We start from the raw sequence: 20,158 nt of genomic DNA, 5'->3' as shown, positions 1-20,158 counted from the left end.
TTTAGGTTGCGTGACTAAGACTAAACCAAAGACGCTACATACGTGTACTTCGGTAACCGTACCAATAGCACCAGGGGTTGTCCATACGGCAACCGTACAAATAGACACTTTCATAAAATTTGACTCAGTTATGTCGGGTTGGTCCTTCGATTAACCCAACGTGCTTCATCCGTATCTGATCCAGAGTTGCATATTTCATCACATTTTTCTGAAAAAATGGGAGTACCCATACATTTGAACCTACTGTATCGTTATTAATGGAGATTTACGCCTTTAAAGTGTGAATGGTTATGGTCCCATGATCAGATCACTGATCCAGATAACTGCCAATGTCTGGCAACTCTTCTCACTTTTAATGTTGCTGTTGTTTGAATCTCAGTCAGAAAATGTCTTGCCATAGAAGAAACCTTCTGCACTCTGGTAAAGATTTTCAATGTATAAAATAAATGTCATTGATTATTTATACAGTTTAAACACTTAATACTTAGGCCTTACCTAAATTAAAGTCACATTTTGTTCTGACAGAGAGCATTCATTACTAAAGCTATCATTATTTCTGACATATTCTCCTGGTCTGCATACAGTGAGCAGCAAAGTCAGTGTTTTCACAATGCACTATATGTTAGGGAAACATTGTCAAACAGGCTTTTTAAACATCAATAGATACAACTGTTGTTCCAGTGTAACTACACTCCTCAGTGGTTTTCAACACAAGCCCTGTTGGAATAATAAGGAAACAGAAGGGTACAATGATGATGAAAGCAGAAGGCATTTCCAAATGTAAACAAGAGAAAGCTTTTTTACTTTGTAACTCAGCTCGCTGCTAGAAGTTCACCTTTGAATCAGCTCGGGTGTTTTTTCTCACTCAATGTGTTTACCAACCAAGGTGCACCATGGTTAATCATGCACCTCTTTGTTTTGTGGTGAGCTGCAGAATGTGAAAGTGAAGTTTTTAGCTCCGTCTCTCACTTTCTCGCTCGCTGTGCTGCTTTATGGGTGGTGTAGCACAATGCAGGAAGTGTCTGGGCCACAATACCGCAGGGCCCTAACTGCATGGCAGGCCTAATTAAAAGGCTTTTTTTCTTTAACCTTTTAATCTGTACTAACTGACCTATTCCAAGGGATCGCATATCATGCAAGCCCATCTACGCACTCATTTCCAACATTCACTCTCAACGGCGAGCTGACAAAACAAGGAACCGAGAGAGTCACTGACGCTATGTCTGTCAAGAGCGTGCGCCTTTGGCAAAGCGGATGGTGAGGGTTAGCAGCTGAACAAACAGCGCAGGCCGCCGTGAAACATCTGAGAAGGCACAATAACTCACTTCAACCCTGCTGCAAGGATAATAGTTAGTTATATTAGTAGTTTTCTTCAATGTATACATACTCATGATGATGTGAATATGATTTTGTTGGATCCACCAACTAACTAGAGTTTTGTTCTCTGTAGGTATAAAGTTGATACATAATATCCAATTTCCATTATGCCAATTTGGGAAAATGGAAGCTAAATACAATTGATGATAAAGGCTGTGCTCAAAATCACATATGAATCTACACACTCAATGAGTACATACTGTCTACTATGCACTATAAGTATAATTAGGATGGACCATTACAAATTAAGTATAATTAAGTTTCCCAAGATGCATTTCAAACGACAAAAACCTGAAGCACAATGAGGCTAAATATCTTCGTTAATTCGCTACCTTTGAAAGTTCTGAAAACATTTTCAGCAAGAAAGTGACCAAGTAGAATATCAACATGTGGTCATTTGATCCATAAAACTCGCAAAAACACATTTCAAGCCGACATTTCGGAGATTTTGGGAGATCCGCCATTGTGCTACTGACCAAACTTCCGTTAAAATTCAAAACAAGAGCCCTATTTACAAAAGGGTTAAAACCTAATGGAAGACAAGAAGAGATGCTTTTGTTTTTAAATGGGGATGTTTGCCTTTTAGCTTGAAGCCCGGGACGATTTTATGTTCCGTTCACAATGCATCATGGGACGGTTGAGTATGACTAGTGTGCCCACCGAGGACACTTAAAAAATGTCCTTATATGGAAATCTGATGCCCCACCTGTATTTGAAGCATGGCTGGGAGAATTTATTGGAGTACTCCTTTTTGAAGAACTGAGATATGAAGTGTCAGGTAACCTACATATATTTTACAGCACATGGAAACCTATTATGGAGTATTTTAAACTTTAGATGACACCCCATTACACTCAATTTGTTTGTGGTTAAATTGTGGATATTTTACCGTGATGTATTTTGTGTCGTGGTTTTGTGTTTGTTTGTTTATCCAGGTCTATTTGTGTTTAGGATTAACTCTGGACTAAGTACTGTATTTTCATGTATACATTGTACCTGGCTGTATGTCTTTTTCTGTCTTAGTGTGTCATATGTAAAATGTTAAAACCCATAGACAAAAGTCCCGATATAGTATACATCTGGGTATTTCTCGTGTACTCAATCTTTCCATACTATCTAATGTGAACGCGCTACATACTCATTTTGACATCAGACATATGAGCAGTAAGTTAGTACGCGAAATGATTTAACTGTATTTTAGGTATAATGCACGTATTGTCCACAACTCAAAAGCCTGGCTTGGAGGCCCACGCACTGTCTAGGTTCGAGTGTTGATATTGAACCAGACAAAGTGGCAGCGATGGTGTTGAGAGGCTGCATGGCAAAGGAAGATGGGAGAGATGAGGAGCAGCACGGCCGTGACTCATTGTGACAGCGCCGCTTGGCATGTGAGGACAGCGGGGCAGACAAGCAAGGCTGCTGCCTTTGATCTTTATTTGCTCCACCGTCTGTTTTGCATTTAAGGTCCTTGCTGAGCGCGAGGCATTGGATACACCTTAAATGGCTCAGGATCTCGTCCACTTTTTAAAGACCCAGGATCCTTTTTCAAAGCAGAGGGGATCCAGGCTAGAGAGGGTCCGTGTTTGAAGAGGAACGGCTCCGTGCTGAATAGGGCAGAGGGTCGCCTGGCAACGCTGAGCAATCTGATGAAAATAGGGCGCTCTATAATAACAGATAATCAGAGCAGGAGGAGGCTGGTGTTGAGTGTGGATGAGGGTTAGGGATACAAGCTTCGTCTTTCAGGTGAACCCTTGAACCGAGGTCATGCGAAAGTGGAAGGAAAACAAACAGGCACAGCACCTTCCCAACAGAACCTGCCAAACTCCTCCTGACCGGTCACATCGTTTTAGTGAACCCACCATGACGAACCACTGTGACATGTTACACCTGAAGGCAAACTGCTTGAGTATCATCAGCGCGTCTCGCCCACAGTCAGTGACAGGGAGGCATTCCTCCTCTCCAAGCAGGGAATATATTTATCTTCTTCAAACGCTCTACAGCACATTCCTCTCAGACACTACAGTGGCCATGTTTAAGGGCCAGCAACTGGACACAGCCTTGTTCCCAAAACTTTCATTTAGGCGATATAAATACCCACCATATCCAACTAGACAGTTTAGTTGTTTATTGCTCAGGACTTAAATCAACTAAGAAAAAAAAGCATTTAAGACGAGGAACAATTCACATAACGGTACTTGATTTCTCGGTAAATACAGATGCTCTCTCTACTACTACTATTCCAGTTAAACCTCCCAAATGTAACTCATTTAATTTATTTTATTCATGTCTGGTAGTCCACACTTCAGATTACTTTAAATACGTTAAAGCTGCTACCCCCTATATTGTTTCATTTGATAAAATCACAGTGTATGGCTAATAGATCAATGAATCAAACATCATTTACTCCAAAAAGGAAGGGAAAAGGGTCAAAAATTTCCACTTTAAAGTTTGTTTTCATTTTCACTGTAAACCAGAGGTTCCCAACCTTCTTCAGTTTGTGACCCCTCTTTGATATCACAAATGTCCGGCGACCCCATTATTCGTTTTTGATCATGTTTATTAAAGTGTGTTACAAATACAGAATATATGATTAATACACAAAGTGACAAAATGCACCACCTTAGATATAGTTTTATTGCATTTTATTTTAACTAGATTTATATTTGAGAAAGTGTATGGAATACAGTTATTTGGTCATTATTGTGTGTGATATGTTACTTTGAAAAATAATAATAATAAAAAGTTCAAATATAATTTTAAGCAGTTTTATTAGACATTTCAGGCGACCCCATTTTAATTCCAGGCCACTCCAAGGCTGTAGTGTAAACACTCCATTTGTTGACGGTTTTGTGGATTGCATTATGGGATGTGGAGACCTGTAAACGGATGCATCGAAGTGTTGTTGTGTGATTTCTTGAACGGTGATTTGTTTCACATCATTTTTGATCCAGCTTTTTTTCCCCGTGTTCCCACGATATCAGAATGAAGTATTTATATACTTAAATGCATTTTATCTAATAACATATTATCGGGGGTAGCGGCTTTATGTACTGTTCTCAAACTTGTATTTTCTTGCAGCAGAAAACACAGTGACACAAAAACAAAACAGTCCCAATAGTAGCAACATAGACTTTATTTTAGCACTGTATAGAGCGGCGCACATATGATTTCCATACATCAGATTATATTAGCTGAATTTTCAAGTAAACATAAACAAGCTCTATTGTAGTTTTTGTTTGGTAAAATACTATTTCCGATCATTCTTTACGAATCAACGCCTACTGTAAGTCGCACAAATGCCACAAACACACGTCAACAAGCTTTTTTTTTTGCTAAAGTGTTATTATAAACTTCATTAAAAACTGTTTTAAAGCATAATAAACTGTGTGTGATTACATCATATATGTCCACATAAAGTGTTTTGAGGACCTGAAGCGTTTAAAAACAAATACAACCTACAACATACCCTGTTTGTAAGTAGAAGACTAAATGTTTCCTGTTACTCCTTTTTCTAAGTGCAATTCTAAGAAGCACCATTTCATGGGCTTGTTGCATACATTTGATTTGTGTCAGCTGAACCAATATTTATGATTTTAATGATGATTAACAGTCATGTTCAAGTTGATGTTTCAATGCTGCTACCCGAGCCCCACTCACCAGTAAGCCATGCATACTGGATGGTTAATGACAGGAAGTGGATAACACACCCTGGCATTTTATCTACCTTTATTTACCCGTTATCGTGTCGGATAGATACTTAGCATAAAGTAATTACTTTATCATCAAATTAGTAATGATTACCAAGGATTTAACTGTAAAGAATAATAAATTGCCTTTAGTTGACTTAGATCAATTACAATTGATTAACTAAAGCTAATCTAATTGATCTAAGTCAACATTAAGTCAACTTTTTATTCTTTACAGTGAACCATTTACCAAAGTCACATAGTGAAGGCTATGGGAACATACAGTAGAACCAAACCAAACTGTGTTAAGTGAGGCTGGTGGTCATAATATTATGACAGACCGCTGTAGCCCATGTAAGAAAGTGAAGTTAGACGTGTGTTGCTTCTTTCTCTACACCTGTCAGAGTACAGCTTCGTGCCACACGGGATAGCAATATGTCTGGAGCAGTAAAAATAGCTTTTAATGACTGTAACTGCAGTTAATGTCAGTGATGCAAAACATGCAACGATGCATGGCCCACTGGGGTGGACGCATGATGTGGTTTGAGTTCATTTGTCCCCCCCAAAAAAAAAAAAAAATGACTAATAGCTTTAATGATTTATCTCTCCCAAAAAATTGTAAAACAAAACCAACCACACCACACGGCATATTCTGACATCTTCAAAATAAAAGCGTTTTAGAATCAAATGAAATGTTGTCCGTATAGAACAATGATAATAAAATGAATATTCACCCTGTTTTCCTAAATATAGCATAAATACAAAAGGACAAATGCCACTTTTAATTGTTAGAGTAACAGAAAACCTAATGATGCATCAAGTGTAACCCAGCTGTCAGCGTGTGGATGAGGGGGCAGAGAGCACATGCTGGAGGCACAAAGTGCCAAAGGGAAGTCAAGTAAGTGCACAAAGAAACACTGCCTCCCCCTTCTTCCCCCCCGTCCTGGACACCTGTTAAAACAGCAAAAGCTTTTCACAGAGAACTCAGGAAGAGAAAGGTGTTCAATGCTGTGAGTGGGTGGAGGAGTTTGGATTGGGAGTATTGCCTTTAGGATTCCAGAAGGTAGTTCACTCTGCAGCAGCCATCAGACGACAAACACCTCCCTCAATGGCCAAAGACTGTCCAGGAACTGTCCCGGGGGGCAACCTGGATATGTGGGTCTGCAGGTGACAGTAAATACATAAATAAATAAATAAATAAAAAAAACATTTACTCATTTTCATACTTGCTCCATTCATATGTGATTAAAAAAAAGCACATTTGGTGACATTTATTAAAAGGTTTTAAATCAGAAAGCTACACACACAATAAAATAGTCACGTAAGTAAACCATAAAATAACAAAGACTTTAGGGTTACATCTGTCACTCTTGTAGTGTTAAGGTCTTGGCTTTGCAAGAGGAAAGTTTTGTATTTCATAGTAATTTTTGGTGGTATGATTATGACAAAATCATTTTTTTCCCATCTTTAAATGTGGCTCTGTCGTTTTCAATCCAAGATTTAAAATTCAACTGAAATACGAGTTTATTGTTTGAATTTCCTTCTATGTGTGTGCTATAGTAGAAATAAAAAACTAAAATTGCAAATTTGCATAACTTCAATACATTGATGAGCTGAGGGCCACATCATCAACATTCATCTCCACATTTAGAATAACTACTAATCTGAGCCTTAATACAGGAAAAAAAAAGCATTTGTGCATTTTTGGTCATTTCCTGTTTTATTTTTGTTGATTTCAATGTTTTTTTAATTTTTTTATTTTGTGTATTTTTGCTCTTTTTGTATATTTTATTGCATTTTGTATGTTTTTGGACTAATTTTGTAGATGTTTTGTTGTCATTTTGTGTATTTATGTTTATTTCTGTTGTCCTTTTGTACATTTTGGTATGTTTTTTGGAGTAATTTTGGTTATAATTGAGTCATGTTGCGCATTTACATTGGGGGCCGCACAAAATTAGTCCAAGGGCCGCAAATTGCCCACGTCTGCTATTAAGGATAAACATTCAACCCTTAATACTGTATATGTACAGTGATGGCAAAGGGGACAATAACACAGGGTAATTGAAGCAAAAATGACAGACTTTCCTGAGCATTGATGCAGTTTTTGTAAAAAAAAAAAAAAAAAAAATGCAGCTTCCATCCATAAAGCAATATCACAAAAATGATTTCCATATGCACTGAATAATTTACAAACAGAATATATCCTTCTGTGTTTACCACATTGCTTTAGTTTTCATTCATAAAGGCACAGTATCTATAAAATCTCTTTTGCTGTTGTTGTTTTTTGGGCCGGGGGTATCTTATATGTTGAAAGTCAATACTACATGAAAAATAATACCAAGCTCTTTTTCCTGAGGCTGTTTCTGCAAATAATCATCTTTTCTTCAGGTTTATATTACATTGCAACTGGTTAGGATCCCTCAAGAGATGCCAAGACCAAAAGAGATAGCTCCGGGACCAATTTTGCTTAACATAACACAGGCTTCTGAGGTTACAGGGGCAACTAAAACCCACAACTGCAGTTTGTGTTTTAAAGTAGAGGGTTGTGAATATATGTTGTAGAGATGATGAGATTTTAAAGAGTTAGCTTAGATGAAGATAAGTACAATGCAGCTTGATAGCGTAAGAACATTAAATTCCCTCCAGTCTAAAGATGCCTAACTTGGTATTTGCAGTGAGACGAGTAAACAAAAGGAGAACAGACTGCAAGTGTTTTGTCTTTACGCCAAGATACAAAGGAGTACGAGGAGGCGTTAGGGGACAAACACAGCTGTGAAGGCTGGAGCGATACTTCTACTGAGGGATCAAAGGTGACCAGCTCTTCCAGGGCCAATAATGGCTCTCATTCTGTTCTCGCCTCAGAGGGCAACACCAGCTCCAGCCTTAAGGGGAAAGAGTCGAGCCACTTATTTACAAGAGGACTGAGAAGCCTGCCATCACTCCTCCAGATGCAGGAGTCTACTGATCTTCTCTGTCTAGACTATGCACCAAACATCCTAAGGGCAAGTGTCGCTCTAACGAGACAACGAGCAGACAAAGCCGTGCACACATGGCAACACTCCGAAAAGCTATTTTCCCTCAAGCGCACATTTGTGTGTCCATCTTCTTCCTTCCATCACGAGAGGCTAGTGTTCAGGAAAAGAGCCGCCTTCCATAGTTCTTTTAAGACTTTGTCTACATGAAGTCTTCTTGCATTAAAAAGACTGCTGGGTGCAATTTCCAACTGGTGGGATGACTTCACATTATTTCGAAGTAAAACAAAGTCAATCACAGTAATGTATCCTCCCTCTCATTACTACACTGACCCCTGTGCCAGATGTTGTGACCTTGTGTGTGCCTGAGGCCGACAGTACAGACAGCATGAGTGAGTAAGCAGGAAGAGTCACAGACTTACACAAGCGAGCAATTGTAATAGTTAAGTGCCAAGGGCACTGTATGTTAGTGACACCCTATGGTGTTCATTTTTGAGGGCAGACGATGAGTTGCTATATTCTATATGCACAGGGGAAAGAAATGGGCAAGATGGGGGGGGGGTTCTTCAAAAGCTCTACAGTGGCTATCCGAACGGTTGCCGTATGTATCAATAAACCAACATTCTATCCGTACGCAGCGTCCCTATTTGGCCAGTTTAGGTCATGTGATTAGTCAGTCATTGGCCAGTTTAGGTCGCGTGACTAAGACTAATCCTTACCCTAAACCTAACCCTAAAAATTGTCACAATATTGGGTTATAACCTAACCCTAACCCTAACCGTAAAAATTGTTGCGATATTGGGTTATAACCTAACCCTAAACCTAACCCCAACCCTAAGATGTCACGTACTTGTACTTCGGTAACCGTACCCATAGCACCGGGGGTTGTCTGTACGGCAACCGTACAAATGAACACTTTCTTATTTAAATGCTGGTTCAAGTTTATCAAAAATTTTATATCATTTCTTGATTTTGTTGGGTTTTTTGTGTGAAATATCTGTGACTTCTGCCATTGACTATTATATAGAGTTGGGCAATATTATACATCCAATAGGGCCTCACATTAAAAGTAGGCATAACCTGTTAATTCCATGGAGATATATATTATGTGACCTAAAATTAGGTTAGTGGAAAGAGGCATTTGTATTTATCAGTAATATCGACATAATGGAAATCTGCACCAAAGATCACAATATCATATGGCACAGAGGTAATATTTCTGGTTTGCATGTCCAGGGTTGTGAGTTCAAATCCCATTCAAGATTAATTCTGAATCAATCAGTTTTTTTTTTTACAAAAACCAGTATACTTATTCCATAAAATATATGGTTAGGTAAAAATGTGTACATGGGTAAGTGGGTATATACAGTACCATAAATACAATTTTTCCTAGGCATAATACACCCACACAGAACTCATAAATCAGATGCTAGCAGTGCTAGCATACTTCAAGTCTTGATAAAACAATAATGTGCGTATAAGAAAATGCTGACTCAAACTTACAAATATATGTTGTGTTAAAATCTTCCTCTAACTTTACTTTGTAATTATCTCGACTTAATTATTAAGTGTCATTTTTGTATTTTTGCTTCTTTTGTTTTTAGTACTTTTTACATGAAATATTTAATTTAAAAAATCTAAGTAATATTACTCCATTGATTTGATTAGTGGTGAGCAAATCTGATCCTTTATTCACACAGCAACCCTCTAAGCACTTACATTGATACAAATTGTAAATATTTTGATTTTAATATTGTACGTGATACTAATAGATTCTGATCTAGGGCTTGCGCAGTGTATTTAGGGCGCAGCAAATTTAAATTCTCTTCCCGGCAGAGTTCATTATTTATAACTTCTAACCTCATGCACTCAACCAATGATATAGCAGACAAAGTCTTTTCACTAGCAGAGCTAAAGTAACTAACGGTGATAAATCACAACACAAGTACGAAACTTTAAACTATTGTTAATTGAGCACAAGTTGTGAAATCCAAAACAATCCATACAGAACAATACATTATACACCCTACGGTATCACACTGCACGGCATGCTGAGATGAACTTCTTCAAGGATTTAAGACTGCAATAGAGGAAATATCTTAACGTAAGCTGCAGAAGAAGAAACAGATTACACAACTACAGTATGTTGGGAAATTAAAGCCTTTAACTCATCATTGTAAAACGATTCCAATTGTTTTCGGGGAGTCTTTTAACGTATACTTTATTTCATGCTTATGTTTGCACAGTTATCTCCTGTTTGAAGTTTCAAAAGCTAAATGTAGCCTTTTCGCCAAAACTACTGGGGCTTACATTTGTTGCACATATGGAAGAACATGTGCTTGAATAGCAGCCAATGAGCAAAATCCCCTTTGTAGGAAACAGTTCTGGGTTAGAGATCAAAATAATCCAGCACATTATATAGAAAGAAGAACAGAGTGCTGGTGTCAAACGATGAGTACTTCATGCTGTAATCCATTTGATGTTGAATAACAGATTTATTGTGCAGATATTGACTAATTAGAACAGCCTATAACAGAATGTTACAATTAGCAATGGAACTGTTCCTTTAACTTATTTCAGCAAAACATTACAACTTTAATATGACAAATAATTTAATTGCTAATAATGATTCTTAGATCTAGCAATGATAGATGTGAGGTCCGTCTGAACTTGTTTACAATACAAAGTAATTCATTTTATTACGTTCTTTGACTTTGATGTGGATGCAGTCTTAATGAAAGTTAAATAGGACAACAAACGCATGAAATGACACGCAAAACGACAGTGACTTTGTAGTCAGATTGTTGTCCGATGACTGAAGTGACCACATGACAGAACCAAGACAGAGTCAAAATATAGCATTACACACAGTGTCATTGTAAGTGTCTGAGAAAAACAACATTCCATGTCAATATGAATGTGTTTAGGAGCAAGAGAAGCCGCACATTAACACCACAGTGTGGACCAATGGACCAAAAAAATATATATATATAGTTCTACGACTATGCTGTTGTTTTGCGTTGTGGTTTTCCACATTATTTTCTTTTGAAATAAAATTCAAAGAAAAAGAAATAAACATATGCTGTTTATTCTCTCAGAAAGACGGATAATAAAAACAACATGTACCGTAATAAATATCACTTGTCATGTAATGTACCGAGGACTGTAGTGTATCCCATGTGATTATTACCAATTTGAGCAGAAAAATCTTTATGGCTGTAATGATGTCCAGGAGACTGAAGCTAAGCCCTGGTGAAGCTAGTGTTGGAGTCATTTTTTTCCCTTTCATCTGTTAAATCACAAAAGTCATAAAACAATAGTCTAACTGTTTCAAAAGGGCGCCACTGACTTGTCCGTGTTGCTTAATGTAGCTCTGTGAAACATAGTTTGATGTTTTCATGTCTATCCAGTGCAAACACAGGTGAATGTTTGAATCGAACCAGATGGCCTCGCTCTGTAGCGCTTGAGTTATTTTACAGTTGAATGTCAAAAGGATTAGGATATGGACCCATCTTTCTCCAGGAACAACTTCTGATTAAACTGCAAGAGGACCCTGATAGGAGAAACCATCCGAGTCTTTGACATCTGGCTTCAAATCAAACAATCTGAACTAAGCTACAGTTTGCCTCACACTTCTTCAGATATGTGAGAAAACCAATTTGCAAACGGACAAACCTGTAATATTAAAAACGTGTGAAAGAGAAGCGATGAGATTTGTTAAGTGAAATCCAGGCTGACCTCTGTCCTAAATACCGCTACTGTGTCTCGGGCCTTTCATGTTTTTATCACTGGAAAGCAGTGGGAGATGGCTGGTTAGCAATACCCAGCTAATAGGAATGGGAGGAATGTCTGCTGAACGGCAGCTGAGGCTGGGGATGAGTCTTACCCAATGTGCTTAGCAGTCTCAACATAGAAATAATGGATTCCTGCAATTTCAGCTTTTTTCCTTTCTTTTTGGAGTAAACGATGTTTAAATCATTAATCTATGAGGCATACACTATGATTTTATCTAGTAAAAAATAATCATGGGTATCTGCATTAAATCTATCTATAACACAAGAAAGGTCTGTGTGTCCGTGTAGCGAATATCTCCCCGACGCAGTGTCTGATCGACCTGAAACTTTGTCAAAGGCTTCCAAATACCCCGAGTGTGTGCGTCCACAATTTTGGAGTCATTTGGTCATTCCAAAACCAATTTAAAACCAATTTGAAATGACCAATACACATTGTGGAACTCCTGTCGAACATTGTTTTAGAAGACTGATGATGTCATCAACAGTGATGTCATCAGAGTTCCAAGAATGTTCAAATTGATGATGTCATCAACAGTGACGTATTTTCATGACATCTTCAGGAAATGTTGATAATGGGTCAAGGAACAGCTGATCCAATTTTAATGAGGTTCTGGCTACCAAAAGAAATATATATATATATATAAATCCCATTCTTTTTCCCATCCACACTGTGGAACTCCTGTTAATGTGATTAATATGAATGCATACCTCCGACGGGCACTGTACTAGTCAAATTATAAAATAGGATACTGTTACATGGAAGGGTGTAACGAATCATCCAATAATTCGACGAATCGATTTGTTTTCCTAAGATGCAACTACATCAATCTGGCTGTTTGTCCAATGTAAAAAAAATTATACAGATTTATTTTTTTATATCATCCCAAAAGAAAAAAAAAAAACCAAGAAAACGCTGGCTTTCCTTCATAGGACAGTAAGTGAACAGTTAAGATCTGAAATGAGGATTGAGGATTTTAGGGGTATCTCATTAGTTGTATTTATATCTGTTGAAGCTCCGTTATAAAGTACACTGTGATTAATGGCGTGTGAGGATTTTATCGCATTTTACCGGATTTTTACCATTTTACCACGGGGTTCATTAGGTCGTTGTAAAAATTGGGGGAGGTGAAATTTGGGCCAATGGTTTGGATTGTTTATCCAAGTGTTACCTGGGGCTTATATCGTCCCCTAACCTCTTGTGATAGCGTTTCTTGACAGTTGTATGCTGTACCGGAATATAAATCACTCCTGTATTGAAATGAAGATGTGAGAAGAAAAGTTAACATCCTGTTAATTTAAACTGAAATATTGGTTGGACTTTATTCAAATAAAATGTGAATACATTTGACATTAAATATTGTTTACTTGTTTTTTTATGTCCATAATAAATGTATAGATGAGTCAGGAATCAACAAAAACTCACCTGTACTGTACAGTATTCAGGTATTTATGTCACAGTCACACTGGTTGAATTATTATTTTGGCTAAAGTTACTGAATCGATTTCAAATGACTGAATCTTTTTGGATCGAATCGTTCTAGTTAACCAATATTGTCCTTGAACCGGCAAAGAACGGATCGTGATTGAAATCGAATCGTTGCTAAAACAAATTGTTACACATGCCAATTAAACAGCTGTTTTAACTAGAGTTACAGTGCAAAAGACCAGGATGATAAGCTTATTCTGCTTAGGAGGACTGATGTACAGTTTTTCAAAGACACAGATATTCCCACCCTGGGGCCTAAAGGAATTAAGGAAAATTCCAGTATTACCTCTTTGGTCTTTAACTACACCCGCTTGAACAGAAAACTGACTTTGTGCGCTGCCTTTTCTATGTGTACATAGGTTTAGAGCTGAAGCCATTTGGGAAGGAATGGGTGAAGCCTCAACTCAAAAAACTGCAAAAAAGCCGGCTGCACTGCAGATGGTGAGGTACACAAGAGTTCTTGTGCGTTCGTGCCACGACTCACAGCTAGTTGTACACACGAGCAGCAGTGTGATGTTGGGTGGAGCAGCTGTGTTTCCGCCTCCATTCTCTAATATCACCGTGTCACCAACAGCCCCTGAAGAGGAAGTGGATACCCTGTGTTGAAAGCCCCAGACACCCCTGCTGACAGATGATATTCCTGGATGTGCACCCGCTGAACACTTTGATGTTTAGCGCATATCGTTCATCATAAATGACCGTGGCGATGTTTCGTAGTGATCGGAGCTTCCGTGATACCCAAACGCAGGATAGCATTGGAAAATAGTTATTGGAAAGCTCTTCTTTCCAGTGGAGTTTAAAGATGAACACATCTGTGAGACATTGGACTGGCCCTGTTCCTCTCCTGACTAATCCGGTTGTCTTGGAAACAAAATTCTTCTGTTATCTGGTTAATATCACTTCCTTAGCTTCATGGATCACAGGATGACATTTTAAAAAGCCGCTACCTGCTGCAGTGGTTTGTTTTTAATAATCAGCAACTGTTACCTTGTGTATGTACTATACATGTGTCATAGCGTTCGTCACAGAAAAGCACGTTTCTGTTTTAATATAAAAATGAAATATGAATCAATGTGAATAACACAACAAAAAGTAAAAGACATACATTACAATCTTTACCTAAAATGTTGACATTGGCACAGAACTGATGGATCCATGTGTAAACCTAAAGCACAGAGCATGACACAAGTACGGTAATAATAATGCAAACTGATACTGGCATCACCCAGTGGTGAACCGCTTAAAGTGAACCCTGTTTGCTCAGGGCCAGGTATTGGCCAGTAAAAGGGGTGGTGGTGGTGAGAGAGCAGGCGCTGACCATTAGGGAGAATAGGAAAAGTGAGGGGGTGGGGACGCAAGAGCAAACACTTTGAAATCTGAGCTGAACTTGAGAGCCCTCTCTTCATACACAGCGACAGGAGCACATTAGCTAAACAAGTTACTGCTTAGAATCAGACACCAGCTAAAGCCCAGAGATCAAAACACTGTCCCCATAGCTTATGTACACCTACACACGATGCATCAGTAATTAAAAAAAAAAATTTAGTTTGAGAAAAAAATTGTGTTCACATTGTCCTTATCGAATGAATATGAATTCATGCACCACAAAAGCGCACTTCATTGAATGAGAATAAAAGAGAAAAACTGCACCATGTTTCAATGTTGTTGATCAGCTTACCTTTGCTTTACTATCCTGGGCAGACATGTAGCCGACACACATGCTCTCTGTGGTGTGGCTCCATAAGAACTCCACTGTGGAATATAACGCGTATTAAATCGGTAAACATAGAGAAGCAAAATTCTAACATTTTAATTTTAACAGTAATTTTAATTTTAATCTTTACAAAAACATCACAGCAAAGACAATATAAATATGTTGTCAAAATATAGGTTGAAGTAATCCTCCTTAAACAAACTATAATCAGTCACTAGAACAGGGGTCTACAACCTGCGGCTCTGGAGCCTCATGTGGCTCTTTGACTCTTTTGCAATGGCTTTTTGTAGCTTTAAAAAAAATAAAATAATGATTTGTCATTTCTTACAGAGGGTGTTGATGATTAATGACATTAACGTCAAATAAATGGTTAACCTAAAAATAAATCACATTGTGCAAAAACCTTCCTCCTTCAACTCCTACAACCTCTACTGACCATCAACTTTCCTTGTGAATGTGGCTAAACCTTAAGTTTCAAATCCTTTGTAAGATAACTAAACTTTGGAAGAAAACAGAGATTGTATTTGTGTGGGCAAAAATGTATTTAATTGCCAACATGCCGCTTTAATATGCATGCTTTATGTGTTGCAAGAAATTAGCAATTAACATGTGTTGACCAACATGATCATGTAATAGGGATGTAACGATTCACTCAAATCCCGATACGATTCGATTCACGATACTGGGTTCACGATACGATTTTCTCACGATTTATTTTAAAAAATGGGACTGTAGACAAATGATGACGGAAAAATATTCCTTTTTTTTTTTTGGGAAAAAAACTAGAAAATACCGTACTATTTTCCTTTTATTTTTCATTGTCAAAAGAATTCCTTGATAAACTATTCAAAACAATACAATTTCACCAAAAATAAATCTTGAATGAAATAAATAAAGGAATAAAACAAATGAAGAAGCCTATTAATTTAAATTCTGGTTCTATAATAAACAATGCAAAACTGCATAAAAGTTCTTTTTCTTTTTAAAAGTGCAACTGAAAATGTATTTCGTGCCTTAAAAATTGGACTTTAAAAAAAAAAAACCCGTCATTGCACTGATATACGTCATATTTGTTTGGACCAGCAGAGGGCGCGGGTAACCCAGTGGTCGGTTGGCATGCAGATATCTTGCAGTGAAGAAGAGAAGCTATGCTAGCAGACAGAGCTAATAGAAAAACGTGACTTTTACAGATATTCAAGTAATATTACAGATATTCTTTCAGTGCTAAAGGGGTAATGAATCATTTATTAACATATTTAAGAGTAGAAGGCGGCCAGAAAGAAAGTATTAGCAGACTCCGCCCGCCGCCTACACTTGTGCTCTCTGCTGGTTAAAAAAAGTACTGCGATTCAATTTTCAGAAAATCGATGTCAACCGTGATACCTATGAATCAATTTTTAACTGCCTTACGATTACTTGTTACATCGCTATCATGTAATAAAATAATAAAATGATTCAATATTATTTGAACTGTGTAGAATTTTATACACTGTATTGTCCTCGTTGAGAAGGTTTTTTTTCAGCTCCGGAAGGACTTTAATCCAGGCAAAATGAGGAAAAACGGCTCCATTGAGAGTCAAGGTTGGAGACCCCTGCACTAGACAATATCTGGTAGGTGGTAGAGTATTGAAATAAATGCTCAACATTCTTTAGTTAGAAAATACACGACTGGCCATAAAGGGCTTGAATACAGAGCCCATCATAATAGGTAAAGGTGTAAAACCTTATCGTTGCCAGCCAAAAATGTTAGAGATTACAAACAGATGTAGGAATGTAGGAAAATACAACAAAATCAGAATAAGTCAAAAGCAAACTTCACTCGTTTAATGTAGTTTACATGCTTTCATATACTACGCTTGCTTGTTTTGCCTTAAATGACAGGTATTTGATTTTTACTTGTAATGATCGAGAATCTTTAAGAAAGGCAAGTATATCAGCACAGATACCTAAAACAAAAAAGGCAACAGCAGCAACAAAAACAGTGGACTACTGCTGGTGTTGTGTAGTAAAAAAAAAAAAAAAAAGGTCACCATTAAAAACAAGAAACAAAATTAAAACTAGGGGCCCTAATTTCATGCATGACCAGATTTTTAGGTTCTGTTATCTTAACAGAAGGAGCAGAAAACGCTAAAGCAATCTGATCCATCAATGCAATCAGGTGAACTGAGCAGACCTAGAGGGCAACCATTTGTTTGAAGATTTGCTGTCGATTCCTCCGTGGGAGGTCTTTGAATTTGAGATAAAGGGTGTGAAACTAGAGCCTGATAACACAAGTTAACACACAGACCACCTGCGAGACAATTGCAACTATGCTACCTCTCCGACAATAGATTTGTGCATATTTACACCTAAATAGAGAGATTTGGGTGAGAAAATTGTGACCCTCTTACCGAGAATACCCTGAATATTTGGCGTTGGCTCAGCTTCCACACATCTGCAGCACCTCAGCACAATCACTCCACCCAAAACGCGCTCTTCACTCGCCAGAAATGGTGAGCCTATACACGCATGCACAAAAAAACGACAGACAAAAAAAAAATGACAGAATGAAATGCAATGCAAAAAGGCACAATGTTACACACTTTTTGGTTAACGCATTAGCACATGCGCTAACGTTTACACCAGCACAATTTGTAAACAACACAAATCCATTATTCAGATTAGGGTGATCCATGAGGGAAAAAAATCCCATTCACTACAGTCACAGTTACAGCCAAGTTCCACATGTGAGAAAAATTACACTGTCCTGTTACATTTATCTAAAACAAAATAAAATAAATCTGAGCAAAATAAACTTTATAGTAGTTCTCATTGTAGTGCAACCAAGTGTGGGTGACCACAGTTTAGTGCATATTGTTTTCTCCCAGTTCCATCGTGGTAAGGGCACAAATGTAACATTATACTTCAAAAGCAAACAGCAATCCATTTAAAAAAAAAATCCACCAAGTGATATCACAGATAAAGACTATTTCATAAGAGAAAAATACACAGAGGCGTTTTCGTTCACAGAAAAGCCTTTGATTAGCTGATTACTGTGGCACAATAAAGACAAACAAAGAGCCCCGTTTTGGAAAAGAACAAACAATAAATAGCAATAGCATGTCTTGAAAATATCTTAATAAACCAAGAAAAGAGAAAATGAGCCAACGGGTGCTTTTGATGAAAATATTGTTGTGCCTGAAGACCATTATTCTTTGTTGTTGCATTTCATTTTATTTGCATGCTGTAATGTTTCTATCACTCCATAAAATGCCTTTTTTGTGTGTGTGGCTTGGACGGTATTCAGACACAAACCAGCCATGTTGGACATTAAATACCGTGACATTACCGGTGTTACATCGTTGCATAACAAACAACCTGGCAGATTTAGCTGTGTTTAAACACACAAATCAGCCCAACTCGAGGTCCACTAATAATTAACTTGTTTCCGCAGGTCGTGTTGTTTCATTCAAATCAAAGTGTCACAATTTATTCAGATGTGAGAAACACTTTAAATGCAGAACTTGATCAATAGTCATTTTGTTTTACATTCTTTCAACTTGAATTGATTTCTTTTTTAGTTCAATAATGAACATAATCAAAATGTGTGTTTTCTGCTTAAAAAAAAAAAACACTTTTGTTTTTATTTTTTCAGATTTTTTTTATTATATGATACAAACAAAACCTTATGTCAAATGTTCAGACTGTCAACAAAACTAATCTATAAACTCATCCAGGATTATGTGTTGGTGCCAGTTGTGATCCTGGCAGCATTTGAAAGTCACAATAGTGGCAATCATTGATTTCTAGTGTTTCCAGTTGTGTCATCAAAGTCTGCAGGTTGCACAACATGTTTATTTACTTCTTCCAAACCTTTTCCTGGCTGAGGGGGGAAAACGTGTGTGTGCTGGAGAATAAAAGGTGATCAGGAGGATAGATGTGGGGGTGACTCAGACTCACTGATAAATTTGTTTTGCATAGCCTCCAGCAGTGCTTGGTGGGCATCTTCAGCCTGCATAGCAGTGGCACATTCCCGTGCCAGCATGGTGCGAATCAGATGCTCTCCACAGCCTGGTTTCAAACAGGTAAGGTAGAAGAAAGTGTTGGCAAAAACAATTCAACTATAGCTATACAGTATATAGCAGAGATATCATAAACTATAGCTATAAATAAAGACAATATAAAGACACATTTGATACATTAGGTCTGGTTTTCTGCTGTAATCTCAACATCATCTCCCTGCACTCTTTATCCACGGACCATTGTTCCCCATTTATGTTTTGTTTTTGTTCAGTTATGCTTAACCTAAAAAAATGACACTTTATTTAGGATCAAAATATACAAAAGTTACTTTTTTGAGAAATGAGGAGGAAAAAGAAAACCTACCGCTGTACTGTGAGAACGTGAGGGACAATTTGGCATTTAATATGTGGTAAAATGGCTTGAATTTTAAAATGAATATTTAGAAATGTATTGTAACACCAGTTTCCACATAGCAGATACTTTTTTGTGCTGCATTTGATAAATAAGTGATTAAAAACTAGTTTCAGGTTTGCTCTTAGCACAGTGTCATTCAATTCACCCCGAACCAAAAAGTGCCCTTTCATATTGCCGCTAACATGCTACATGCTTCAAGAGCGGCCAATCAATTGGGCAGATTTGAGCCATCATTGATTAATCAACATTGGTCTATAGCCTGGCTGATTAACCGGTCGGGCTCTAATATGTAACTGATTGCTTTTATTTTGGTTTAAAAGCAAAACAATATTGAAACATGTTTTTACAACTTTTCTGCTGTGTGTAAATTCTCTCTCTCTGTGCTGTGCTTTCTGCATTTTTATAAGCTGCCACTTTTAAATCAGTAGTAATGTTACAAAATTACAACACAGGGAGAAGTGCAATAGTTGAGCCTTGTTTGATTTATTCATGTTATCCAGATTTAAGAAACTTAAAATTTATATATATATATATATATATATATATATATATATATATATATATATATACCGTTCATGAAATATTTTATAAAATTGTCTTAAATGCAGCTTTGCAGAATGACAGGTAGTCATGATAACTCAGAATAAGTTAGAACAGCTCAATGTTGACAGGTAGTCAGGGTAACTCAGAATAAGTTCGAACAGCTCAATGTT

General features: G+C 37.4%; 1 protein-coding gene across 2 annotated transcripts in view; it reads right to left on the bottom strand.

Moving 5' to 3' along the window:
* Positions 1–4,670: 4,670 nt before the first annotated feature.
* tasp1 (taspase, threonine aspartase, 1) overlaps positions 4,671–20,158 on the bottom strand; it is a 28,620-nt gene continuing 13,132 nt past the window's right edge. Inside the window, exons 11-14 of one of the 2 annotated variants that reach the window (XM_028469444.1) lie at positions 18,969–19,079; positions 17,420–17,527; positions 14,994–15,067; positions 4,671–6,224 (exon numbers count right to left, since the gene is read on the bottom strand). In XM_028469444.1, the coding sequence (XP_028325245.1) occupies positions 6,132–6,224; positions 14,994–15,067; positions 17,420–17,527; positions 18,969–19,079 (386 nt within the window). In that variant the 3' untranslated portion in view covers positions 4,671–6,131. The remainder of the gene's footprint in view (positions 6,225–14,993; positions 15,068–17,419; positions 17,528–18,968; positions 19,080–20,158) is intronic. The other variant, XM_028469445.1, reaches the window with a different exon arrangement.

Source organism: Gouania willdenowi, chromosome 15 (genome assembly GCF_900634775.1).
Source record: "Gouania willdenowi chromosome 15, fGouWil2.1, whole genome shotgun sequence".
In the NCBI taxonomy this organism is placed as follows: domain Eukaryota; kingdom Metazoa; phylum Chordata; class Actinopteri; order Blenniiformes; family Gobiesocidae; genus Gouania; species Gouania willdenowi.
Note: the sequence above shows the minus strand (reverse complement) of the source record. Positions and strands in the feature narration are given on the sequence as shown.